Raw genomic sequence first — 22,769 nt, 5'->3', positions numbered from 1 at the left:
AATTGCAAAAATAACAAAAATGACAAAAATTACAGAGATTACAAAGATTACAAAAATTACATAAATTACAAAAATTACAAAAATTACAAAAATTACAAAAATTACAAAAATTACAAAAATTACAAAAATTACAAAAATTACAAAAATTACAAAAATTACAGAGATTACAAAGATTACAAAAATTACATAAATTACAAAAATTACAAAAATTACAAAAATTACAAAAATTACAAAAATTACAAAAATTACAAAAATAACAAAAATTACAAAAATTACAAAAATTACAAAAATTACAAAAATTACAAAAATTACAAAAATTACAAAAATTACAAAAATTACAAAAATTACAAAAATTACAAAAATTGCAAAAATTACAAAAATTACAAAAATTACAAAAATTACAAAAATTACAAAAATTACAAAAATTACAAAAATTACAAAAATGACAAAAATTACAAAAATTACAAAAATTACAAAAATTACAAAAATTACAAAAATTACAAAAATTACAAAAATTACAAAAATGACAAAAATGACAAAAATGACAAAAATGACAAAAATGACAAAAATGACAAAAATGACAAAAATGACAAAAATGACAAAAATGACAAAAATGACAAAAATGACAAAAATGACAAAAATGACAAAAATGACAAAAATGACAACAATGACAAAAATGACAAAAATGGCAAAAATGACAAAATGACAAAAATGACAAAAATGACAAAAATGACAAAAATGACAAAAGTAACAAAAATGATAAAAACGACAAAAATGATAAAAATGACAAAAAAAAATTGATTATCGAATTATTATCTTTAATTTGCTCAGACTTTTTTAGTTAGATTAAAATAAGCTTCCTCTTGTATTGCAATGCAAAAGATGAAAAACGACCTAACTGGCTGATATATTGTGCATCTGAAAAGTCACCAATTTGGGTCTTATCACCCTAAAATAAAGTACTCATATATTGAACTTCATTTGTGATTGATCATCTTATCATGGAAATAGGGAAGCAAAGCAAGAAATAGATACCCAACACTTGCCTTAACAAATTGATTCAGTTTTATGCCCGAAAACGCCGATGCATGTCAACTTGATGCATTTGATTACGACAAGATTTATTTTGTTTGATAAATTAAATTTTTGAACGCCTTTTTTTTTCATTTTTGTAATGTCACTACTTCTGATCAGAAAAAGAATTTTTGTGCTGTATATAACTCTCATTATTTAGTAGTAGGGTTGTTGTTTTTGCTGTAGTCAGCAAAAAAAAAGGTTTTTATTGATGTATGTATAATGTAATCTGATCACACGTTTTATCAATATATGTCAACTTCTGGATAAGTTACCTCACTATCAAAAAAATCATCGTAGCTGCTTCAAGTCAGGCACCTGAATAATCTTGACGACATATTTGTAGTGTGGCATCGATCGTAATAATACTTGGCTGGGTTGGGGTAATACACATTTTGTCTTTGACCATCTTATCGTCCAATGAGCTGTAGTGATATGACTAATTGGAGCTACTGCGTTTGATTGATTGTCCAATTGTGATTGTCCAAAAGGTGCTTTTATTTATGGCTTTAATTTTTTTTGAGCACTGTAAAATCAGGCGTGTTTGGTTTGCGATTGTCCTCAACAAGGCCGATAAAGCCTTATCATTCGGCTAGAATTGTTCAAGTAAATCTTCAAGTATCCTCTTGGTTTTTTAAGGCAAAAACTGTTTACAATTTACATGTGTTTACAGATAATCGACTATCTACTAAATGCTACGAATCGCTATAAAAGTTGTTCGTATAGCCATTTTTCTGACATTTTTATGATGAATTTCTCGTTAAAATTTCTCCAAAGTGCTGTGCCCCATTCCATGCTTCGGACTAATATGCAGTTTCAGAAGACATTGGCTGAGTTTGATTTATAAGAGCTAACCGAGCAAGTTGACAAGAATTGATAGGTACTATTTTTATGAACAACAGATCGTTCCGAGATATGGAACGATCTGTTGGTTATTGTTCAAAGTGCGACAGACACAACGTGTGCCACTTTGAAGAGGCGATGGTAGGCAAAGATCGTTTAGACGTTCAATTCCTTTGTTAAGCCTGATTCACCATTGCTTTTTTGGCGAATTGTCGTTTAATAGTGAAGATTCAGAAGTAACTTACACACTTGGTACACAATTGTGGTATCTAGTCAAAGCCTTGTATAGATATTTCATGATAAATCGTTTGAGTACACATGTGCTTCATTACGTTGACCTTCGTATATGATAGCCGAAGTATTCAGTAGACAGGTTTCTATCAGCAGCAGCCTTTTCGAAACGCTTATCAGACCCTCGGATGGATAACAACATGATGACACTAGAACACTTCAGTTAAAAATAAACCGGCATGTTTGAGATGGGCAAGATGAAAAATAAAATAAATAGCAGTTATTCACCGCAATGAATTGCGAAGAACTTTCATCTTTTTTTCGAAACTCATTCGCCAAGCCCATGTTTTCATCACTCCAGCCTGGCTGAGCAATCACGATTCAATTCAAATAGCCCAATGAATGGGACCAGATATCAGTTGGTTTTACGTTCTTTTGAAAAAAAATGTCACGAGCTTTTTTTCGATTACAACCCAGCCCGGTGACGATGGCGATAATGAATTTACGATAGGTGTTCATTTGGGTTATTTCACTTTTAATCGAGTAATTTACAAACAAGCACCGTAGAAATTATCTGCCGTAATCTATCTGCACTTATGGAGCCGTATCAATTTCTGGAAGATGATAGCAATATTTATATTTTTACGACTTTCACGGTTCTTATTTAATACCACTTCATACTAATGCAACATTTAAATGACTATACCTATCCTGAATATTTACAATTTTTGTTTTGAACGTTAAATGGCCGTTTTCTCTTCTATTCGTGCTTGTGTTAATAACTTGAATAAGTACAACACTCGTTTAGATGATCATATATTTTACCTCAATCGTACAGGCACTTAATATTTAAAATGTTATTGGAGAATCCATACAAACACCCTCAAGCCACAGAGCCGATTCCATTTTTACTGGTTTGATCAGGTAAAAATTTGGAGCTCTTTTTGAAGTGCTTCATACGTTGTTGCACAAAACCAAACATCAACTTTCCACACAAAAAAAGAAATTGCCTCTAAATCTGTCAGGATTTGGTTTAAAAATATTCATGTTCATGATTTAATTTTTCTTTATCCTCAACCAAATATTCAAAATTTGATAAGACACACGTTTGACGTTGGCGCTTTTTCCCCATCAAGGAAGATGCTTCGTTTGCTAATCCTGGTGCGCTTAACATCTCGCGATACCAACGCAACGGCACAGGTCGTCGGTACATCGGGCTTAAATTAAAGCATGGCAGCCCAATCCCCCTGGAGACGTCTATTTCGAGCAACGAGTCGAGTTGATCCAACCAAACAGCCGACGTGTGTAGCGACTCGCGAGTCAACGAATCCAAAAACCTAACTCAAGGAGCTCCCAATGAAAAAAAGCAGCACACTTCTTCGGGTGCCTTCATTTCTTCCAGTCGAGCGGCGGATATTTATCTAACCACAAGCCGACAAATTAATAAATAACCCACAACATTCATTACAGGTGGGGTTTTATCGTCGACGCGCGGTAAAAATTAAAGGACAAGATAATGCTTTCGAATTAAAATTGATAATCCAATAAATCCCTCACTTGTCGCTGGTTAACCCGTCTGAAATACGTTATGTTGTCTTTTTTTAGAAATAGGCGACAGAAAGACTAATTCAAAATTTTGAATTTGTTCCAGTTTTGCGTTTTGATTAAATTCGAATTAAACGAAAAATTGAGTCAACTGTAAAGAGTAAAAGCACCCAATTTTTGTTTACATAATAATGAGCGTGCAATTTCAAAACAAAACAAAATTTAAAAAACGGTAATAACCGGAAGTGCCGTTGAGGAGTCGAAAAAACGTGCTCGATTATTGTGCTAGTGTTGTAATCTTTTGTTTTGTGGTTTTTTTTTTCAATGGATTTCGAGGAAGGTTACTTCCCTTCACTATCAGTGATCTTGTGATTTATTTTATTTATGGTTTTTCCAAACCGGCTTGACCCTTGAAATTTTGTCCAGCGAATCCGTGTATGAGCTGTAAGGTATGTATCATTACTTAATTTAATTTATTCATAGAAATAACTGCAGCATTTAAGTCAAGGAAGACTAAAATTAGAAATTTCAAAAATTCTCTTCCCCTTATGAGGGCCTTTTAATATCAAGCTAATATTAAATAACTAACAGTTAATTGTAACCGACAGGCTGCGTTAAAGTTAATAAATTACAAAAATTACAAGCGAAAATATTCTATTCTACATTCATTTTTTTTTCTCAAGGGATTTTAAGCTTCAGTGGCTTATTCATCCCGATCTACATTCATTTGCGGGGCGGGACTCGGATACTTGAGAGGAACAAAAGTGAGAGGAAAGTAATTTCCAACAAAAAATCACATTAACTCTGCGGACTCACAGCCACACTGACTGGAATTTCATCTTTCAACTATTCCCCATCGATTCCATCATGTCATGCTAGTTGTGTAGGGTTTGTGAGATATTGCATGATAAATGAGATATATATTAGGCGGTTGGCGATAAATTGATAAGAGTTCTACTTCGTTTGCACAATTTTTTTTGGAATTTATGTACTATTGAAAGTTTTAAATTAATGACACAATTGAAGAGTTGAAATCTCAGGCATATTCAGCCTTTTTAATTAATTTTTAACGATGAGTTAACCATTGAAAAACATGAGCGAAATCAAGGTAAATTTTCGAAAAAAGAATGTTATCACTACATTTCAATATAAATTACAAAATTCTTTGATTTTAGAGGAAAATGGAGTTCTACGAACTAATACTAGACACTTCAAGTAATTCAACATGACAAAGTTTGTGAAATTAGGATCATTGGGTGACAAGTTACAGCTGCACGCAGCGAAATGATTTTTTATTTCAAAGAAGTGCCCCAAAAATAAAGGGAAATTTCCTTTGATTTTGGGATGAATAAAATTTCGTGTGTTCAATCAAATACATTTTCCTTCGTTTCAAAGAATTTTCTTGGAAAATATTTGATTCAAAATATTAATCCTACGATACAAAAAACAGTTTCATCATTATCTTTATTTTATTAACAAACAAATGAACAAACACTGGGTCCTAATTTTCGTCGACCTGTCCGCTGGATTTTTAGCGATGTCAACTTGCGCAGCTTTCACCTCGGTTGGACATCAAGAAATTTAAAGAAACCATCCGTCGGTTGTGATCCTGTAAAAATGTAAGCACTTAAAATCTTTAATATTCACTTTTCAATTGACATACGCTTATCAAACTTCATCCTGAATCCTCCTAATTTATCTAACTCTGATCCACATTTTTACACGACCAGCCAAACTTGAGTCGATTTTTCGATTTTTCAATTTTTTACAAGTCAAATCAAAATATCTTTTGAATCAAAGGCTGAAATTTGTTTTGAAAAAAAAAAAACATTTCAAGTTGAAAACATTTTTCTTTGGTTAAAAATTTTTACTTTGTTTCAATAAAAATAAGCAATTGAACCATCTATTTAAAATCACAGATATTTTTTAAAATCGAAGTTCAAAAATATTTATTTTAAAAAATTAATTCTATCGATTTTTTTTTTTGAAAAAAAAAACAACATTTTTGTATTCAAATGAAACTGGAGTTTGATAAAAAGAATAATGTTTTGAATCAAAATCAGTTTCGTTTTGTTTCAAAAGCCCGGTTTTTCCTGCGTGTGCTTTTAGTTCCGACTATTTCTGGAGGTTGGAACTTTGAGTGTTAAACAACAACATGTTGAGTGTTAAACAACAACATATTTAATTGTTGATTCAAGCGTATCAATCTTTTCAAAAGTTGTGACCAAGACCTAAAACATTCATTCCAAGGCCAGAATTTCGCTTTTGTTATTTAAAAAAAATTTTTCACTAGTAGATAAAATTCAAAATTTCATTAGTAAATTTTTCAACGAAAAGTTATATTTCCGAATAATTATAAAGCTTTTTCGGAATCTACCGTGCGAGTTCGAATGATAGAGCAGTACGAATGGCCGCGCATTTTCAGCTTTGATCATTGTTATCTTCGGTTATCATGAACTACTATTTTTAATATTCCACATTTTGTGATTCACACCACCATCCACTTTGTGGTTGATAGACAGAATAAAAATTGAAATTAATTTGAAATCTCAAGAAATTGTTGCTGTCAATAGAGAAGCTTTATTTTGAATTTGTTATTTTTAGTCGAATTGTTCAGACAAACCCAAACTTTCCAAACGTTTCACAAAAGTAAATTTAAACAATGCGTGCCGTGCCGTTTGTACACTTTAGCGGGGTGATTTGAATAAGAAACATAGGCGTGTACGGCCATTGGTACATCGACACGTTTTTTGTATTCACGTTTCATGTACTTTGCGATAAAAATTTTCAATTTTAAATTTTTCCCTTAAAGTACGTCAATTATTCAATGCTATTCTTTTCAGAATCGCATTAAAATGGATTTTCAATAGCACGGTAAATCCAGTTTAGAATTCTTGATTTAATTTCGGATCATCATTGGGTGAAATTTGAAATAAAAGCCGATTTTAAATCCTGAATCATAACTTGATTTTATATTTCAAACTTAAATCAATTAAAACAAAAGAAAGCTTCATAAAGTTGATCCAGAAATGGAAAATCAGATTTATCACTTGGAATATTGGAAAATTTGGTTTGGAGTAGAGGTTCAGATATTTTTAATAAAAATCTCTTTGTTGATAGAGAAACACGCTATCTTCAAGTAGAAAATCTACTGGGAAACTAAAATCTAAAATTTGAATCGAGTCTGCTTTGAGCTTTGTATTACAAATTTGGCATAACAATTAAAAAAAATCTAGGATTATTTTTCGAAAGTTATGATTTGAAACGATAAAATTTAAATTTAAAAGAACTTAAACGTGAATTACTACTACCTCAATTCATATCACAATGCTAACACTTTTAATTTTTTTAAATAAAATATGTTTAAAATTTCACTTATTCAGAAGGTTGGTATCGTTTTTTTTTTCAAAAACCTGAACTGCTGCATTTTTTCAACTACTATTTTAAAAACATCTAAAATACCTTGAAAAAATTGTGAATGCTGGGCGGATTTTTCCTTAATTAAACTGATTTTAAAAAAACCTAGATAACCCTTCAAAGTAAAAAAAAAGCTTAACTCACATGATCGGTTCAAAATAGGTTCAGCGAAAAACGTGCCGCAGTCGAGGACGGAACTAAATGAAGAAGCCGCCCGCTGCCGCCGCCACAAAACCTAATACCTATGTAAGAACGCCGCGTTCGGCGACGACGGCAGTGAGTGACCGATTTAAAATCCTCTATGCATTCCTCCTTCCGACTCGACGGAGTTGAACCTTGATCGTTTGCAATATCGTCGACTGTCATAGTCATACTAACACTTACCTGGTGTCACAAAAATCCGCCCAACCTCTGCTCATCCTTACAAATAAATTTTTATAAGATGAAACAGCTTTCTAGGGTGCCGGTAACAGTTTGTAAACATTTATACTTTGTAAATTTGTAACCTATAGGTATATTTCGACTAGTCGTTTAAATTTTAACATTTCAACACAATATATCTATAGATAATGTAAAACTAGTGATTTATGATTCTACTCTAGTGAACCGACAGTTGCCAACCTTCCTCTGAATATAGCACATCTGGACCTGTCAGGTTTTTTTTGCTGCTGTCGGGTACCTGAGACTGTGGAAGTCTACGGTATTAAAGTCGCGTTCCGGGCGCGTTCCATCGCCGGGGCGAGTAATTGGTTTCGAAAATTGATGTTCATTGTTCTCCAAATTTCGACTGTCTTTGCGAGGCTGGACGTGCCTGGAAATGCTAATGGCGACTTATTGACTGACGATCTATAAATATGCGCCAAAATCATTAGCTGCGGTTTTGCAATTAGTTATCCTATGTATTAAATAAAAAAAATTGATTGGTTTTTTAAAAGCGTTTTACTGCGTAGAAAGTTTTAAAATTTAGACTGAATCTATCGAAAAACAAGTTACAAATGAGCATAAATACTCTATTTTCGTAACGGAAATGAAAATGACTTTTGACCTTTATTTTCATTAAAGATGAACATATTTTTTAAAGTATTTTCGACGCCCGTTTCTTCTTTAATGATCGAATAATTCCTAAATAAACGATATTTTGGTCTTTGCAATGCCATTTTGAACGTTCACTGCACTAAAAAGTTCAATAAAATCCTAAATATTTTTCAATCGATTACGATTTCTCGCATTACGATAATATCAAAAAAGTTGAAACAGCAACATCGGATTTGTGGAACTCGTCACCATCATACATGGTTTTCTCATTACTATATTACTTATCAATTCAGCTTAAAATCATACATCAATTCATTATATTCTTTTCTCTTTTTTAATCTTATTATTTTATTGCTTTTTTGGACGTTGAACCATATATCCCCAGATACAAGCCAAACTATTGATATCATCTTAGAAGATTGTATAATTAAAATTTCCATGAATTTGAAGCTGATTGAGAGTTTAATGACTGTTCAAGAAAGAAAGTGGACACGGGTTATTTAATGTGATTTAGTAAGTATACTAGCTAGAATTTTTGAAAATTTTGTTGAGGTTGTTGGAAACTCTGCTTTAGGCAAAACACGTGAAAAAACGTAGAAAAAGTTGGATTGAAGCTGGCAAAGGTGGAGTTAACCCATCGTTGGGCGTATCATTTATTGTTCTATAAATGGGTTAGTATTTTGAATGTTGCGAAGTTTTCGGTGTTCAAAACAATTAAGGTGTTTAAAGAAATTTGTTTTCTTGGAGATCTACCGCAATCTGGATAGAAAAAAAGACCGGGAAACAGAAATAAAATGAAAGTTGCCACTCGCTTCTTAAATTCTAGAAAAGCAAGGTTTTTCCGAAGAAATTAGCATAAAAAAATTTCTCATAGTCATCACAATACAACAAAATTTGTTTTGAAAAAAATGCTAAACATAGTTAGGATAATTAATAAAACAATCGGTCTTTCAAAGAAACATTGTAAATTTTTTTCTTGTTTATAAAAGATCGCTATGCTCATACGAGTTCTTTCTAAAAAAATGTGAGAAAAATTGTGACTTTTTCAAGACGATTAAACTTTTACCGAATTTGACACGAGTTGGCAATCTAGTTTACAATTCCTTGAAGGTGTTTCAATTTAGAGCACTTCTGATAACCTACAATGCATTAGATAAAATAAAAAAAATTAAGTATGAGTGGGATACACACACTGGGTTCTTAGGGCTTGAAGTGTTCTGTATTTTTAGAATATATGCCTTGAGAAATATGGTACAGAAGCCAAAGCCATGAGAAACTCGGGTAAATATCAGGTATCAGAAAAGGGGTAGGCTTAAAAGCGGCACGTTATCCAAACAAACGGGAAAATTGTGCCTAGCCTTTTTTTAACAGATTTCATTATATACCTGATAACCCATAAAACTATAAGAAAATAAATTGAATATATTAAATATGGCATAAAGCCGATCCACGTAGGGACTTTGAAGCATTGAAGCTCATAACCACATTGGATGAGAACTAAGAACAGAGTGAGAAACTAGGGTAAATATAGTCAAAATCAAAGTCACTTTCAAAGTTGTGCGAAATTTTACTAAATCTATTTTTTTTAAATCATCAACGCTCTAAAGACAAGGCCTAAGGTTCTGAATTCTCAAGCATCTGTTGAAAAGAATACTTTTATAGATACTAGCTGATCCACGAACTCCGTTTCGCATTAACTTTTAAAATGTAATGAGAAGTTTGTGTTTGGATGGTTATTGAGATGCATTTTCCTAAGATATTACATTACATACTAAAGAGTATTTATAATCGACCCTTTTGCTAGTCTATCAAACTGAAATTCAAAATAAGAAATTAATAGACCGTCTGGAAGAACACCCGTGTACGAATTTTCGTCTTGCTCGGATGCATAATAACGAAAATATTGCAAAAAATCAACAGTTAATATGAACGACCTCTTTTTCTGTCATCAAATTCTCGTCTCGATCCGATGAAAAGTAACACAATTGTTGTAAAAACATTAACCAGTTAATATAGACGACCCCTTTTTCTGTCGTCTGATTCAAAATTTAGATCCAGGAATCAATTTTGTTAAATCTTTTTTGTTAAACTCCCGTGTATAAATTTTCGTCTCCATCCCATGAAGAACACATCAATTATTTCTAAATCATTACACAATTCGTATGGACAACTTGTGTATGTTTTTTCGTTTCAATCCGATGCATAATAACGTAATTATTGCCTGTGCCGTAAAACTCTCAAGTGATGATTTTCAACAAAATGCGATGCATAATCACGACGATATCGCGAAAACAGTGTACAATTAGTATGGAAGATACTTTTTCCCACCTCCGATTCAAAATATGACAGCTGAAATCGATAGTCTTTCCCTCAAAAATCTCGGGAACAAAATTTCATCTCAATCTGGTGCATAATCACGACAATATCGAATAAAAAAAACTGATAAATTTTTATAGACGACCCCTTTTGTCGACCTTGAATCCTTAAATCAATTGCCCGTTTCTTGAAACTCCCGTGTGCAAATTTTCATCCCAATCGAATGTTTATTAGCGTTAATATCGCAAAAGCTTTGATCAATTAACATGCATGACCCCTTTTTCGGACCTATTTTTTCAAATGTTGATACTAATCTGATCTAATCTAAATGCAGTCTTTAGATGAAATATTTGTCATAGTTTAGACTTTATGAAAAACTGTATTCAAAAGAAATCGTCCGAAGGGGACCAAAGTTATTGCTGAAAAACTGGTTTTTCATGTTTCTCCCGAACAAAATGTCTCAAAATCCTTTACAAACCTCCGGCTCGTTGAGCTACCCCTTGATCCCCCTTGATCCCTTGATCCGATCTGGCTCAGGATGATGGCATGAGATCTTCTAATAGGATCCATTTTAGCCTTCAGCGCATAACTTTTTTAAAAGTCGGGTCATTTGCGGCACTCTAATACACATATACATGTATTGATGTCATCAAAACAAAAGTTATCGTACCAGTTTATCACGAAATGTCCCAAAATATAGCTGATACAAAGTCGGCGATATAGTAGTAACTTTTTTACAGATAGGGTTATATTTGGAATTTGTCATCAGAGGAAAATAAATCATCGATAGCTGTTAATCAAAAACTAAAGTCTTATTTATTCAACCTTTCAATGAACGCGTATGAAGGCAAAGGTTTTGCCGCACGTTCCAATTCCTCAGAATGATATTTCTTTCGATGATCAAAACTTGCCCCGCTACCTGAAAATGTTTCTCCGCACAAAGAGCACCGGTACAAGGGCTTTTTAAAGTGAACGTTAAACTTGTGCTCTAACAAATCCCTTTTAGTATTGACGGTCTTCTCACAAATGTCACATTTATTGCCGGTCTGTTGATGGTCAATCTTGAGATGATGCCTTAGATTGATTTTGTATTTGAATATCTTTTTGCATACATTGCACCGGTATTTAACGTTCTTGGAATCAGTGTTCTGTTCTTTCGCCATACCGCATTCATGGTATTGGTAGATTTTTTTGTCTCGAAACCGATATTCGCAAATATCACAGTGATATTGGAATTCTGATAGCGATTCGTCATCGGCATTTTTCAGCTTACGACACATAGAGCTGTCAAAAATTCCGTGAACGTTAATTTGATGAAGAACTATGGAATGATTACTATTCCATAGATCTGTTTCACTTCGATACTTTTTTCCACAGTAATTACAGATACTCATCAACTCCTGTTGAGTTGCGACCGTTACATCAGTCTGCTCGATTTCCGATTTAATCGATGGACAACTAACTTCATCATCGTTCCCCATTGGTTCCTCTGCTGGGGGTTCTGATTTTATAGTAACACAGTTTTGTTCTTCATATGAGTCTCTAAATAAGGAAAAAAAGAAAAGAATAATCAAAAATTGTGTTCAAAGTTCTATTATGAATTTTTTTTACCTCGGTTTCAATAGATGATTTTCCAAAGGAACTCGTTCAACAATCAAGAAGCCGTCCATTTCGTACAGTTGATCACAACTCTTCTGTCGTAGAATTTCAGCATATTCTTTCGGATGTTTCGTCTTGTGATGCAAACAGTACTCCTTTATTGAGTCGAAGTTTTTTACACAAATTTCACACCTAAACCAAGGTTTATCGGCATGAATTTCAGCAAAGTGGAGCTCCAGGTCCAGCTTAACGTTGAACATTTTATCACATCGATTACAATCAAAGGTTTTTGGCAAGTGTTGGCTTTGCATGTGTTCTAAATATTGGGGTTTGGATATAAATGTTCTAATACACATAACGCAGCTCCTTTCACGCAGGGTGTCGTTGGTCAGTATTTCGTCGAGATCATTCCCTAAGTTTAATTTGTTGTAAGATATTACATGAGTTTTATTTCCTCTTACCGAATCCTTGTATTCCTTAGAATGATTTTTCTTAAGATGCAAAAAATATGCATATCTCCAGGTAAAACTTTCTCCACAATATTCACAAGCATACCTGATAACATTTAGGTGGTCACAGGCATAATGATCTTCCAAAAAAATCTTTTTTTCATAAACTTTATCACATTTATTGCATGCAAGCATCCATTTTCTCTTTTTGTGAGCGATCTTTTTATGTCGATCATACATTTTCTTGCTGGTGCATGTCTTGTTGCAGATCTCGCAGCGTAGTGGATTGGGACCATCATCGATGACAACACAGCCATCCATAGAGTAGAGCTCATTGATGGGAAGATCCCGGACGCCTCTGGCCACCAAAGTTTGATCGTATTCTTCGAGGTGCGAAATTTTAATATGATTACGGTATGCTGGGAAGAAAAAAAACTTTTTTCCACAAGTTATGCATTGATATCTTGGCTTGCCGATGTGGTAACGAGCGTAATGGTCTTCCAACTTCCGTTTGGCATTGCAACTTTTGCCGCATTTGTCACAATCATAGCTTTTTTCTCCATTATGCATATCCCAAATATGTGCGTCGAGATTGGGTTTATCATCGAAGTTCTTTTCACAAATCGAACACTGGAACTTTTGCCTTCCGTTAATTGTTTCAGTACTCTGATCATTGTTCGCTTTAGGATTTAAGACATCGTCACAATTGTGAAGTGGAAGCAGTATATTATAACGAAAGTGCAATCCACACTTGGTGCAACGGTTGGGCCAGGCGGTGTAATTTTCTCGAGCCCAACGTCCGATGAGAATTTTATGAAAAATAACTTCGTGACGGGCTAGCGTAGAGATTTGACGGAACGTTCTGTTACAAATCGTACATCGGTTTTGGCTTGAGGACTTCAGTTTGATCTTGCTTTTGGTTTTCGACATTGTAGTGTTGCTTGACACGAGTTCCGTAGATCACACAATCAACATACGGGAGTAGAAGTTTAAACGAAAATCTGTTTTCGATAGCGTCTTAACTGCTTTCTAAACGACACAGGAGGCAACTTTTACAGAAGATGATAGGTAATGTTTTTTCACAAATGTGTAGGTACATATATGATTCTGGCGAGGTAAACATTGATTTGATTTCTTAGCCTCCAGCTGAGCTCTATTAGCCATTTCCTCACTTGTCAAATGTTCACATTTTTTTCTGGCAATTCGAAGGAATAATTGAACTAAACTAATCTTTAACGCGTAAAATGGAAATAAACTGTGTTGTTATGATTTTTGTTTCAAAACATAAACAAAAGCGGCCGTACCAGCAAGCAAGGCGAATCAAGTAAGGTGAGCTCATGTTGGCAGAAAGTAGGCAAGGGTTGGATGAAATGGAGAGAGCGAAAAGAAACCAAAATTTTGACTGCTAGCTGCTGGCTGGCCAGAACATTTTGAATGGCGTTGCATTAGTTTTGACACTGCCCTTGGATACTATTGCTATAACATCGTATGCCAGCTTTTAAAATGATTTGCAATATCGCTGAATGTGCGATTTGACAGTTGAGACCACCTTGCGAGACCACCTTGCGAGACCACCTGAGAAGTTATCGCTTTCTCATATCTCCAAATGTTAAACAAATCATTATCAGTAGTGTTCGATTTGATTCCTTCAATTGAAATATGAAAGTAGGGTGTGTTATCAAATAATGTTTTGATTTTGAAGAGAAATTTTATTATGTGAGATAATGACATTTGATAGGCCTCCAAAGCGAGCCTGATTATCCAGCTGCTCTCAAATCACATTCCTTGACAAAAGCAAAAGATATAAATTACAATCAATTTTTATTACTACTACTAAAACAGCACTTGTACAACCCAAAATGTCTCTACTTGCCCGCACCAACCATTAGCAGTTGGATCGACACCACATTGAGTCCTGCCTATATTTTTCTACAGAGGTTTTACGTTAGTCATTCTGAGTTACAGTCCGTCTGTACGGGAACACTGGATTTTCACTTATAGACTGTTATAGACTGCGGAAATGATAAATACACTTTCTTTCTTAAATAAAAGAAACAATGATTTTTTAAAATCATTTTATTCTCAACCATACTGCAAAATAGTACTTTTTTTAATTTATAATTCATTTAGCATTAGTTTTCGTAGGGTAGGCGAGTTCTCTTACTTTTCTCTTAACACTATTCATCAGCATCTGCGCACAGTGCTTTCTCCGACCATTTTTACCACTTTAGACCAAACTTTCTTGAATTTTTCAACACTTTCCGCTGGTTTCATGTATTTTCTCAGATTTGCCTTCGACGAAGCCCTAAAAGTTTCGACTGGACGAATCTCTGGACAGTTTGGTGAGTTCAAGTCCATTAGTAAACATGTGACCTTGTTGACTTCATACCACTTGAATGCATCCCCAAATGTCTCAAGAAAAAACCGAAACCACAGTAGGCAATAGAGCAACATTGTTGCTGACAACAAGATTGCGATCAGGCTTCTAACATTTCTCCCTTCTATCTCCAGAACACCAGGTAAGGCATCCGGACGGGAGGGCATCCGGACGGTTCGTTGGGGCCTGACCCGTTCAGGAACGCTTGAAGAACTCTTCACTGCGAGCAGGGCTTTGTGGCTCAAAGGTGTCCTCGAAAACAACAGATGAAGAATCTGATGTTCCCTCGGATTGTTGGACTGGATGTTCAACCGGTAGTGGAATCGCTGGATCTTGAGCTTCGGTAGTGCAATTCGATGTTGGAACCACGGATTGAGATGATAGACCAAACATGTCCACCAAAATATTTAGTGGAGAGCTTAGATTGGTGGTGTCTTGATTACCGTTGAGCCGAGGTTTCAATTGATTGACATGGGAGCGAATCAGCTTTCGTCGGTCATGCCAGGAATTCAGGAGTACGTTGTAGGTAACGCTGCCGATTGCCTCGAGCACATGTCCAGGAACCCATTTCCAGCTGTTGGCTTTGTGAATTTTGGCGTAAACCTCGTCATCAACCTTGAAACGTCCGGAGGGAAGCGTGCCTTAACTGGGGTTTGACTGCGGCTTGAGTAGTAAATCCAGTGTAGTGCGCATTTTCCTTCCGATCATCAGTTCTGCCGGAGATTTCGCTTTGAGAATCCGACTGGGAGTGGAGCGGTAGAAAAAGCGGCAGAAAAGTTTGAAGAATTTTTGCAATGTTTCCACCCTTGCCTTCCTCGATTTTGAGCATGGAGCGCTGCATCGTATCGACAAACCTTTCTGCTTGCCCGTTTGATTGAGCATGGTATGGTGCAGTTCGCAGGTGCGTTCCGTTGTCAGTTACGATTGTCTCTGGAACGCCAAACCTTGAGAACAGCTCGTTAAGGAACTCGATGACCGCCAACGTTGTGGGAGAACGGACCGCTTTGATTTCGGACCATTTTGAGTGGGCATCGATTACAATCAGAAAATGTTGGTTGAAGAATGGACCAGCGAAATCGAGATGAATTCAATCCCAGGAATGTTTGGTTGCTGGCCATGGCTGAGGGGATACCTTCGGTGGGAATTTGGAATGTATGGCACAGCTACTGCAACGTTTGATGTACTCCGTGATGCATTCATCGATTTTGGGCCAGAACATGTAGCTTCGGGCCACAGCTTTCATCCTCTCGATGCCAGGGTGCCTTCGGTGAAGTTGCTTGAGTATTCGTTGGCGCAAACTATTCGGAATCACCAGACTGGTCGGCCATCATCAGGCAGCCTTTCACAACTGCTAGCGATTAACGATTGTAATGAAACTGTTTGACCGTTTCATGCTGGATACTGCTGAGATCGGAAGGCCATCCTTTCTGGGTGAACTCGGTAACTTGCTGGAGGACAGGACCTTTGCTTGTCACACGTTGGACCAATTTGAAAGAAACAGGTAACGATTCGATGGCTCAACGGAACCTCAACGTCTTCTTAGATTTGGAGGGATGCGATTATGAAATCTTCATCCGGCTTGGTGTGGCTACTGATCGGAAGGGATTGAATGTCTGCATATCCGAATTGATTGGTGGATACGTACTGGATGTCAAAATCGTTGCACAGGAGAGTGAGCGCCTAACGTTGGAGACGATTCGCTGTATGTAATGGCAGCATGCGATGAAATTTGGTAACTGCAAAAACAAGGCTGAGTCCTTCCTATTCCTGACGTAAGCGTTCGGGAAGCATGAGCGATTGCCTTGAGAGAACCATCCGGAAATCGATGCATAATGACGGCACCAATTCCGGATTTCGACGCGTCAGCAGCAACGATAATGTCCAAGCTCGGATCGTAGTGGGTCAGCAGCAGATCTGATTGGAGCGTTGTCTTGAATTTCTCGAAAGTTTGTTGGCATTCTTGAGACCAGATAAACTTGACGTCCTTTTTCAATAGTGCATCGAGAGGGCGCCTAAGTTGGTGCATTGCGCGTACAAACTTTCCGTTAAAATTAACCGCACCAAGAAATGAGCGGAGGGATGAGACGTCTGTTGGTGCTGGCATTCGGGCGATGGCTTCAATCTTCGAAGGATCTGGGCGTATACCTTCTACGTCAACAATATGGCCCAGATACTTGATTCGCCGCTGGAGAATGTTGCATATGTCTTCACGAAGACCGGAACCCATACTCGCAGAGCCGGTTGAAGAGTGCTCGGAGACGTTTGTGATGGTCGGATTCGGTCTTACTGAAAATGATGATGTCGTTCGCTATAATTCCGTTCATCAACTGCTGGAATGCCCCGGGAGCGGATTTGACACCAGGAGCAAGCCTGTTGAAACGGTACAGTCCTCGATGAGTGTTGATTGTGAGCAGCTTCTTTAATTCGTCGTCCACTTCAACTTGGAGATAAGCATCGGATAAATCAATGATGCTAAAAACCTTGGATCCATTCAGCTTGGTAAAGATGCCGTCCGGCACCGGAAGAGGATAATTGTGCGGCTCTAGAGCAGCGTTCAGGCTGGTTGAGTAGTCGGTGCAGATTCTCACTTTGCCACTGGCCTTCTGGACAACGACTATTCCACTGGGGAAATGATTCCGAGATTCTCAAGACGATCCAATTCTTCTTCGACCTTCGGTATGGACACCGGGCGTTTGGACTTAAAACCGGTCGTGCGTCTGGCTTCAAAAACAGCTTGACTCGAGTTTTCGTGCAATGTCCGAGTGAGTTGGCAAACACCTTGGGAAACGCTTTCTTGTACTGCTGGATCGGTTTGGAGTGGTCTTCTTGAACTTTGTGGCAGATCGATGACAGTGGAAAAGACCACAGTCCGAACAACTCAATCCAATCCAGGCCGAAAAGATTGAGGGATGGTTGATTGGTGACATAACACGTTCCAAACTTGGTTTGGTTGCCCATGGTGACGTCGCAATGTATTTCGCCGACAAACTGCAGAGGTTTGCCAGATGCTGATTTTGCCTGTTTGAGAGTTGGTTGTAGAGGGGGAGATCCCAGCTTCTTCCATGTTGGTTTTGAAATGACGGTTATATCGGAAGCGGTTTCGAATTGCAGCTCGATATACACGCCATTGACGGAAACGTCGATGAAATTGCGTCGTAGTCCGCTGCTGATATGGTTGACAGCGAACTTCCCGTCGATCGATTTTTTCTTGCTGTGCTACTTCGCTGAGAGACAGTTACAGTATCCCTCTTTGTGTCCAGTCTTGCCACAGGATTTGCAGAGGTGCTTGGTGAAGGGGCATTCTCGGACGAAATGCATATTATGTGTAAAGCACCAAACCGAATAGCGACAGCAGGACTAGCGACGCTTTTTTACTAGCGGGATTCCTGTCATTCGCAGGTTTGTTTTTCTTTTTTCAGTCCAGTAGGCGATCTCGACGTAGTACTCGAACATTGTTTATGTTATTTACTATACATTTTCATTAGGCCATCTATCGCATACTTCAAGTCTCCTAGGAAACTCGCGTTGCGTCGTTATTATTTTCAACGTCGCGACGTATGCGACGTATGCGACGTGTCGCTAGTAGGCAAAGCTGCTATGATTATTAGCGCTCATATTTTGGATTTTTTCTGCATGCATAATACCTCCACATTGCCAACACGGTGTCTTGGGTAAAGTTGATTGTTGCTTGCCTTGGAAGGAATGTTAGTAGCCTGATCGCAGTAACATGGAAATTTATGTCATGTGAAAATTGGGAAAATAAATCATTTTTTGTTACTGCGATCAGGCTGCTAACAAAGATTTAGATCATAGGACCCAGGTGTAGTGATATCAGTGAGACAAAATTTTTCAATAGAAGGTGGATTACAAAAAAATTTGGAAAACAACAAGGATAGTGAGAAAAAACTAATTGAATTCCTTAAACTAAGTGAATTAAACAGTGAAATCTAGTGGCATGTAAAACAGTTGAGACTTTGATTGAAATGAGGGCGAAAGCGATTGGTTAAACCCTCTATAAATAAAGCGTACAAAAAAAATAGGAGGCAGGGGCAGATTTGAATAAAATTTTCATTATTACGTCAGACAGAGGAAAATTTACATGTGGCTTTGCTTGTACGAATAAATCGAAGTGTTCTTTTGTGAAAAAAAATCTACTTTTTCTATCACGGTCCGAAATTTGAACTTCCCCCAGCGGAAACTTCTTGAAGCGACAGGTAAAACCCATTAGATTACCTACTTGGCCAGTAGAGTCCGAGGTTTAATAAACGTAATGAAATTTCTTTACTGTTCCAGTTGTTTTTGGCATTTGTCATCAGGGAAAAAAATTATCAAAAGTTCTCAAGCAATCACTAAAGTCTCATTTATTCAACTGTTCAATAAACGCGTATTTAGGAAGCGGGTTTTCCGCACGTTTCAGTTCTGCAGCATGAAATCTCTTTCGATGATAAGAACAATCAGAGCTAGTTGCAAATGTTTTTTCGCATAAGGTGCATCGGTACATCGGCTTTTTGTAGTGAACGGCAAACTTATGTTCTTCCAACAGCCTTCGAGTAAGGAAGACATTCTCACAAGTGTCACATTTATTGCGGATCTGTTGATGCTCATCCCTAAGATGATTGGCTAGATTCGTTTTGTATTTGAATATCTTTTTGCACAAATTGCATTGGTGATTGGCGTTCTTGGAATTGGTGTTCTGTTCTTTCGCCATACCGCATTCATGATGCGTGTAGACTCTTTTAAATCGAAACCAGTAACCGCACACATCACAGTAATATTTGAATTCTTCCTTCGATCCGTCGTCGTCGTTTTTCACCTTACTACAGAACGCACTTTCAAAAATTCCGTGAAGGTTAATTTTATGAAGAATTAAGGAAAGTTGCCTAACGGATGGTATATCTTTTTCGCGTCCAAACTTCTTCCCACAGTAATTACAGGTGTACAGCAACTCCTGCTCATTCTCGACGGCTACTTCAGTCAGATCGATCTCTGCTTTTATCGATGAACTACGAACTTCATCATCGCTGTCCATTGGTTCCTCTGCTGGGGGTTCTAGTTTTATAGCAACACAGTTTCGTTCTTCATACGAGTCTCTGAAAAATGAAAAAAAAAATAATCAAAAATATCGTACACAGTTGTATAAGGAGAATTTTTACCTAGTTTTCAATAGCTGATCTTCCAACGGAACCCGTTCAACAATCAAACAGCCGTCTACTTCGTACAGTTGATCACAACTCTTCTGTTGTATCAATTTAGCGTATTCTTCCGGATGGTTTTCCTGGTGATGGAAACAGTACTGCTCCTTTGAGTCGAAGTTTTTTACACAAATTTCACACCTAAACCAAGGTTTATCAGCGTGAATTTCCGCAAAGTGAAGCTCCTGTTGCGATTTAACGTAGAACGTTTTATCACATCGATTACAATCAAAGGTTTTTGACAAATGTTGGCTGTTTATGTGTTTATAAAGTTCGTTTCTGCAGATAAATATTCTAATACACATTACGCAGCTCCTTTGACGAAGACTGTCGTTGGTCAGTATTTCGTCAAGCTCATTCCCTAAGTTTAATTTGTTGTAAGATATAAGGTGAGTTTTATTCCGTCGTACCAAATCTCTGTACTCCTTTGCATGCTGTTTCTTAAGATGCTCAAAATATGCATTCCTCCATGTAAAACTTTCTCCACAGAATTCACAAGCATACCTGATAACATCTAGGTGGTCACTGGCATAGTGGTCTTCCAATGAAGCTTTTCTATCGTACATCTTATCACATTTATTGCAAGCAATCATCCATTTTCTCTTTTTGTGAGCAACCTTCATATGTCGATCAAACATTTTCTTGCTGGCACATGACTTGTTGCAGATCTCACAGCGTAGTACATTAGGACCATTAATAACAACACAGCCATCCATAGAGTAGAGCTCATTGGTGGGAAGTGCTCGAATGCCTCCGTGGTATTCCTCGAGGTGCGAAATTTTAATATGATAACGGTATGCTCCGAATTGAAAATACTTTTTTCCACAAGTTATGCATTGATACCTTGGCATGCCGATATGGGAACGAGCGTAATGGTCTTCTAACTTGCGTTTTGTTTTGAAACTTTTGTCGCATTTGTCACAATCATAGCTTTTTTCTCCATTATGCAAATCCCTAATATGTAGGTTGAGTTTGGGTTTATCATCGAAATTCTTTTCACAAATCGAACACTGGAAGTTTTGCCTTTCGATAATTGTTCCAGTACTCTGTTCATTCGCTTTAGGCTTTAAGACATCGTTACAGTTGTGAAATGGAATGAGTGTTCCGTAACGAAAGTGCAATCCGCACTTGTCGCAACGGCTGCGCCAGAGGTTGTAATTTTTTCGAGCCCAACGTCCGACGAGTATTTTATGATAGGTTGCTTCGTGATAGGCTAGTCCACCCGTAGCCATGAACGTTTTATCACAAACCGAACATTCGATTGGGGACTTCAATTTGCGTTTGATTTTGATTGTCGACATTGTTTATTGCTTGTTACGAAATCTGTAGATCACACAATCAACACACGAGAGTAAAATTTGAACACCTTTCCAATTGTAAACTTCCTGTTCAGTAAAGCAAAACAAAAACAAAGTTTTTTGTACATAAAAATGGAAATGTATATGGTTGAAGCCTGTTCTACCTACAATCTTTTGGTCTTTGGAAAGTTTTTATCACACGAAGCACTAAGTTTTTCAGCTTTTTAGATCACGACTCTATTTACGATAGCGTCCTAGTTACTGTCAAAACAACACCGCTGTTCGAAATCAGAAGAAGGCAATTTTACTGAAGCTGTATAGGTAATGTTTTTCCACAGGTATATGTATGTGTTTTTCGCGAGGTAAACATTAATTTGATTTCAGAGCCTCAGCTGAGCTCTACACTGCAAAAAAAAATCTGAAAGTATACGGAATCTAATACATATCCAGTGTAAATTTATACCTGTTCGATTTGAAACTGAGTGTTCAACTTTTGCAACATTTTATATAAAACGTTGGTTTTTCGTCGGATACATAGAAAAATAGTCTGAAAATTATTCGGAAACGATTCGTTTAGAGGAGTAGCTCCTGCACTTCCACAATCTTCCAAGAAAGATGGAATTAAAAAAAAACGAATGCTTTTAAATAGATCAGTCAGCAAAGTCAGATTTTTCGCAATGCTGGATATCCGGACAACTATTATCGACGTTCCCATCGTTTTACTTCCCGTGCTGGTGGAATATTTAGTAAATAGTCCAAACACTCAAGAACTGAAACATTTTAATTTACGTCGCTGTTTATTTTTACACGACCAACTGAAAAATTATACCCCCGAAAAATTATACGCTTTTAAATAATATACAATGATCGAAAAAACACCGTGATCACAGTGATTTTAGTCCAAAAACGATGTTCCATTTTCTTGCATAGTTTTGTATCTGAAATTACACGATTTTTTCTTGCTGTGCATATAGCTGTTGGGGTGAAACTGGTGAACCTACATGTAAGAGAAGCGACGTCCGAAACAAAATTCCAATCGTTACAAAATAACTGTCAAAATCGATCCGAGCTTTTGTCGTAGAGCTTTTAGCTTTTCTTATCGAAAACTCAACCAATGAGAGCATTGTGTTGTAGTTCAGGCAAATAATTTTGAAGCTCTTCAAATGAATGTATGATTGGGGGCAATTTTTCCCTGCTCTGGTGGTTTGTGTGTGTAGTTAAAAAACTCATGTGATGTCGCTTCTCTTACATGTAGGTTCACTCGGTAAAAACGCAACGGTCGTTCGCATTTTGTTGTACCCGATCAAGCGTGCTGTTTGCTTCTGTTCGAGCTCGAATTGGTGCGTGCAGAATGCTGAAACAGGGTAACTAAACAAAATTACAAAAATGAAAA

General features: G+C 36.6%; 3 protein-coding genes across 5 annotated transcripts; all 3 read right to left on the bottom strand.

The window, feature by feature from the left end:
- Window positions 1-11,273: 11,273 nt before the first annotated feature.
- LOC129741880 (zinc finger protein 808-like) lies at window positions 11,274-13,799 on the bottom strand. The gene is made up of 2 exons (XM_055733693.1): window positions 12,073-13,799; window positions 11,274-12,003 (listed from the first exon to the last, which is right to left on the bottom strand). Exons 1-2 carry the CDS (start codon window positions 13,437-13,439, stop codon window positions 11,274-11,276), a joined length of 2,097 nt encoding a protein of 698 aa, XP_055589668.1. The 5' UTR covers window positions 13,440-13,799.
- A 3,294-nt stretch (window positions 13,800-17,093) lies between these two features.
- LOC129741879 (uncharacterized protein K02A2.6-like) lies at window positions 17,094-18,204 on the bottom strand. The gene is made up of 3 exons (XM_055733692.1): window positions 18,107-18,204; window positions 17,573-18,052; window positions 17,094-17,508 (listed from the first exon to the last, which is right to left on the bottom strand). The coding sequence occupies exons 1-3, from the start codon at window positions 18,202-18,204 to the stop codon at window positions 17,094-17,096; spliced, it is 993 nt and encodes a 330-aa protein (XP_055589667.1).
- A 1,017-nt stretch (window positions 18,205-19,221) lies between these two features.
- On the bottom strand, window positions 19,222-21,658 carry LOC129746241 (zinc finger protein 567-like). Of its 3 annotated transcripts, none has more exons than XM_055739808.1 (3): window positions 21,545-21,658; window positions 20,040-21,463; window positions 19,222-19,976 (listed from the first exon to the last, which is right to left on the bottom strand). In XM_055739808.1, exons 2-3 carry the CDS (start codon window positions 21,377-21,379, stop codon window positions 19,244-19,246), a joined length of 2,073 nt encoding a protein of 690 aa, XP_055595783.1. In that variant the 5' UTR covers window positions 21,380-21,463; window positions 21,545-21,658; the 3' UTR covers window positions 19,222-19,243. The 3 variants fall into 3 exon arrangements, with proteins under 3 accessions (XP_055595783.1, XP_055595782.1, XP_055595781.1); XM_055739807.1 differs by having other exon boundaries at window positions 21,541-21,648; XM_055739806.1 differs by having other exon boundaries at window positions 20,040-21,640.
- Window positions 21,659-22,769: the final 1,111 nt, after the last annotated feature.

This window comes from Uranotaenia lowii, chromosome 2 (genome assembly GCF_029784155.1).
Source record: "Uranotaenia lowii strain MFRU-FL chromosome 2, ASM2978415v1, whole genome shotgun sequence".
Taxonomy (NCBI): Eukaryota; Metazoa; Arthropoda; class Insecta; order Diptera; family Culicidae; genus Uranotaenia; species Uranotaenia lowii.
Note: the sequence above shows the minus strand (reverse complement) of the source record. Positions and strands in the feature narration are given on the sequence as shown.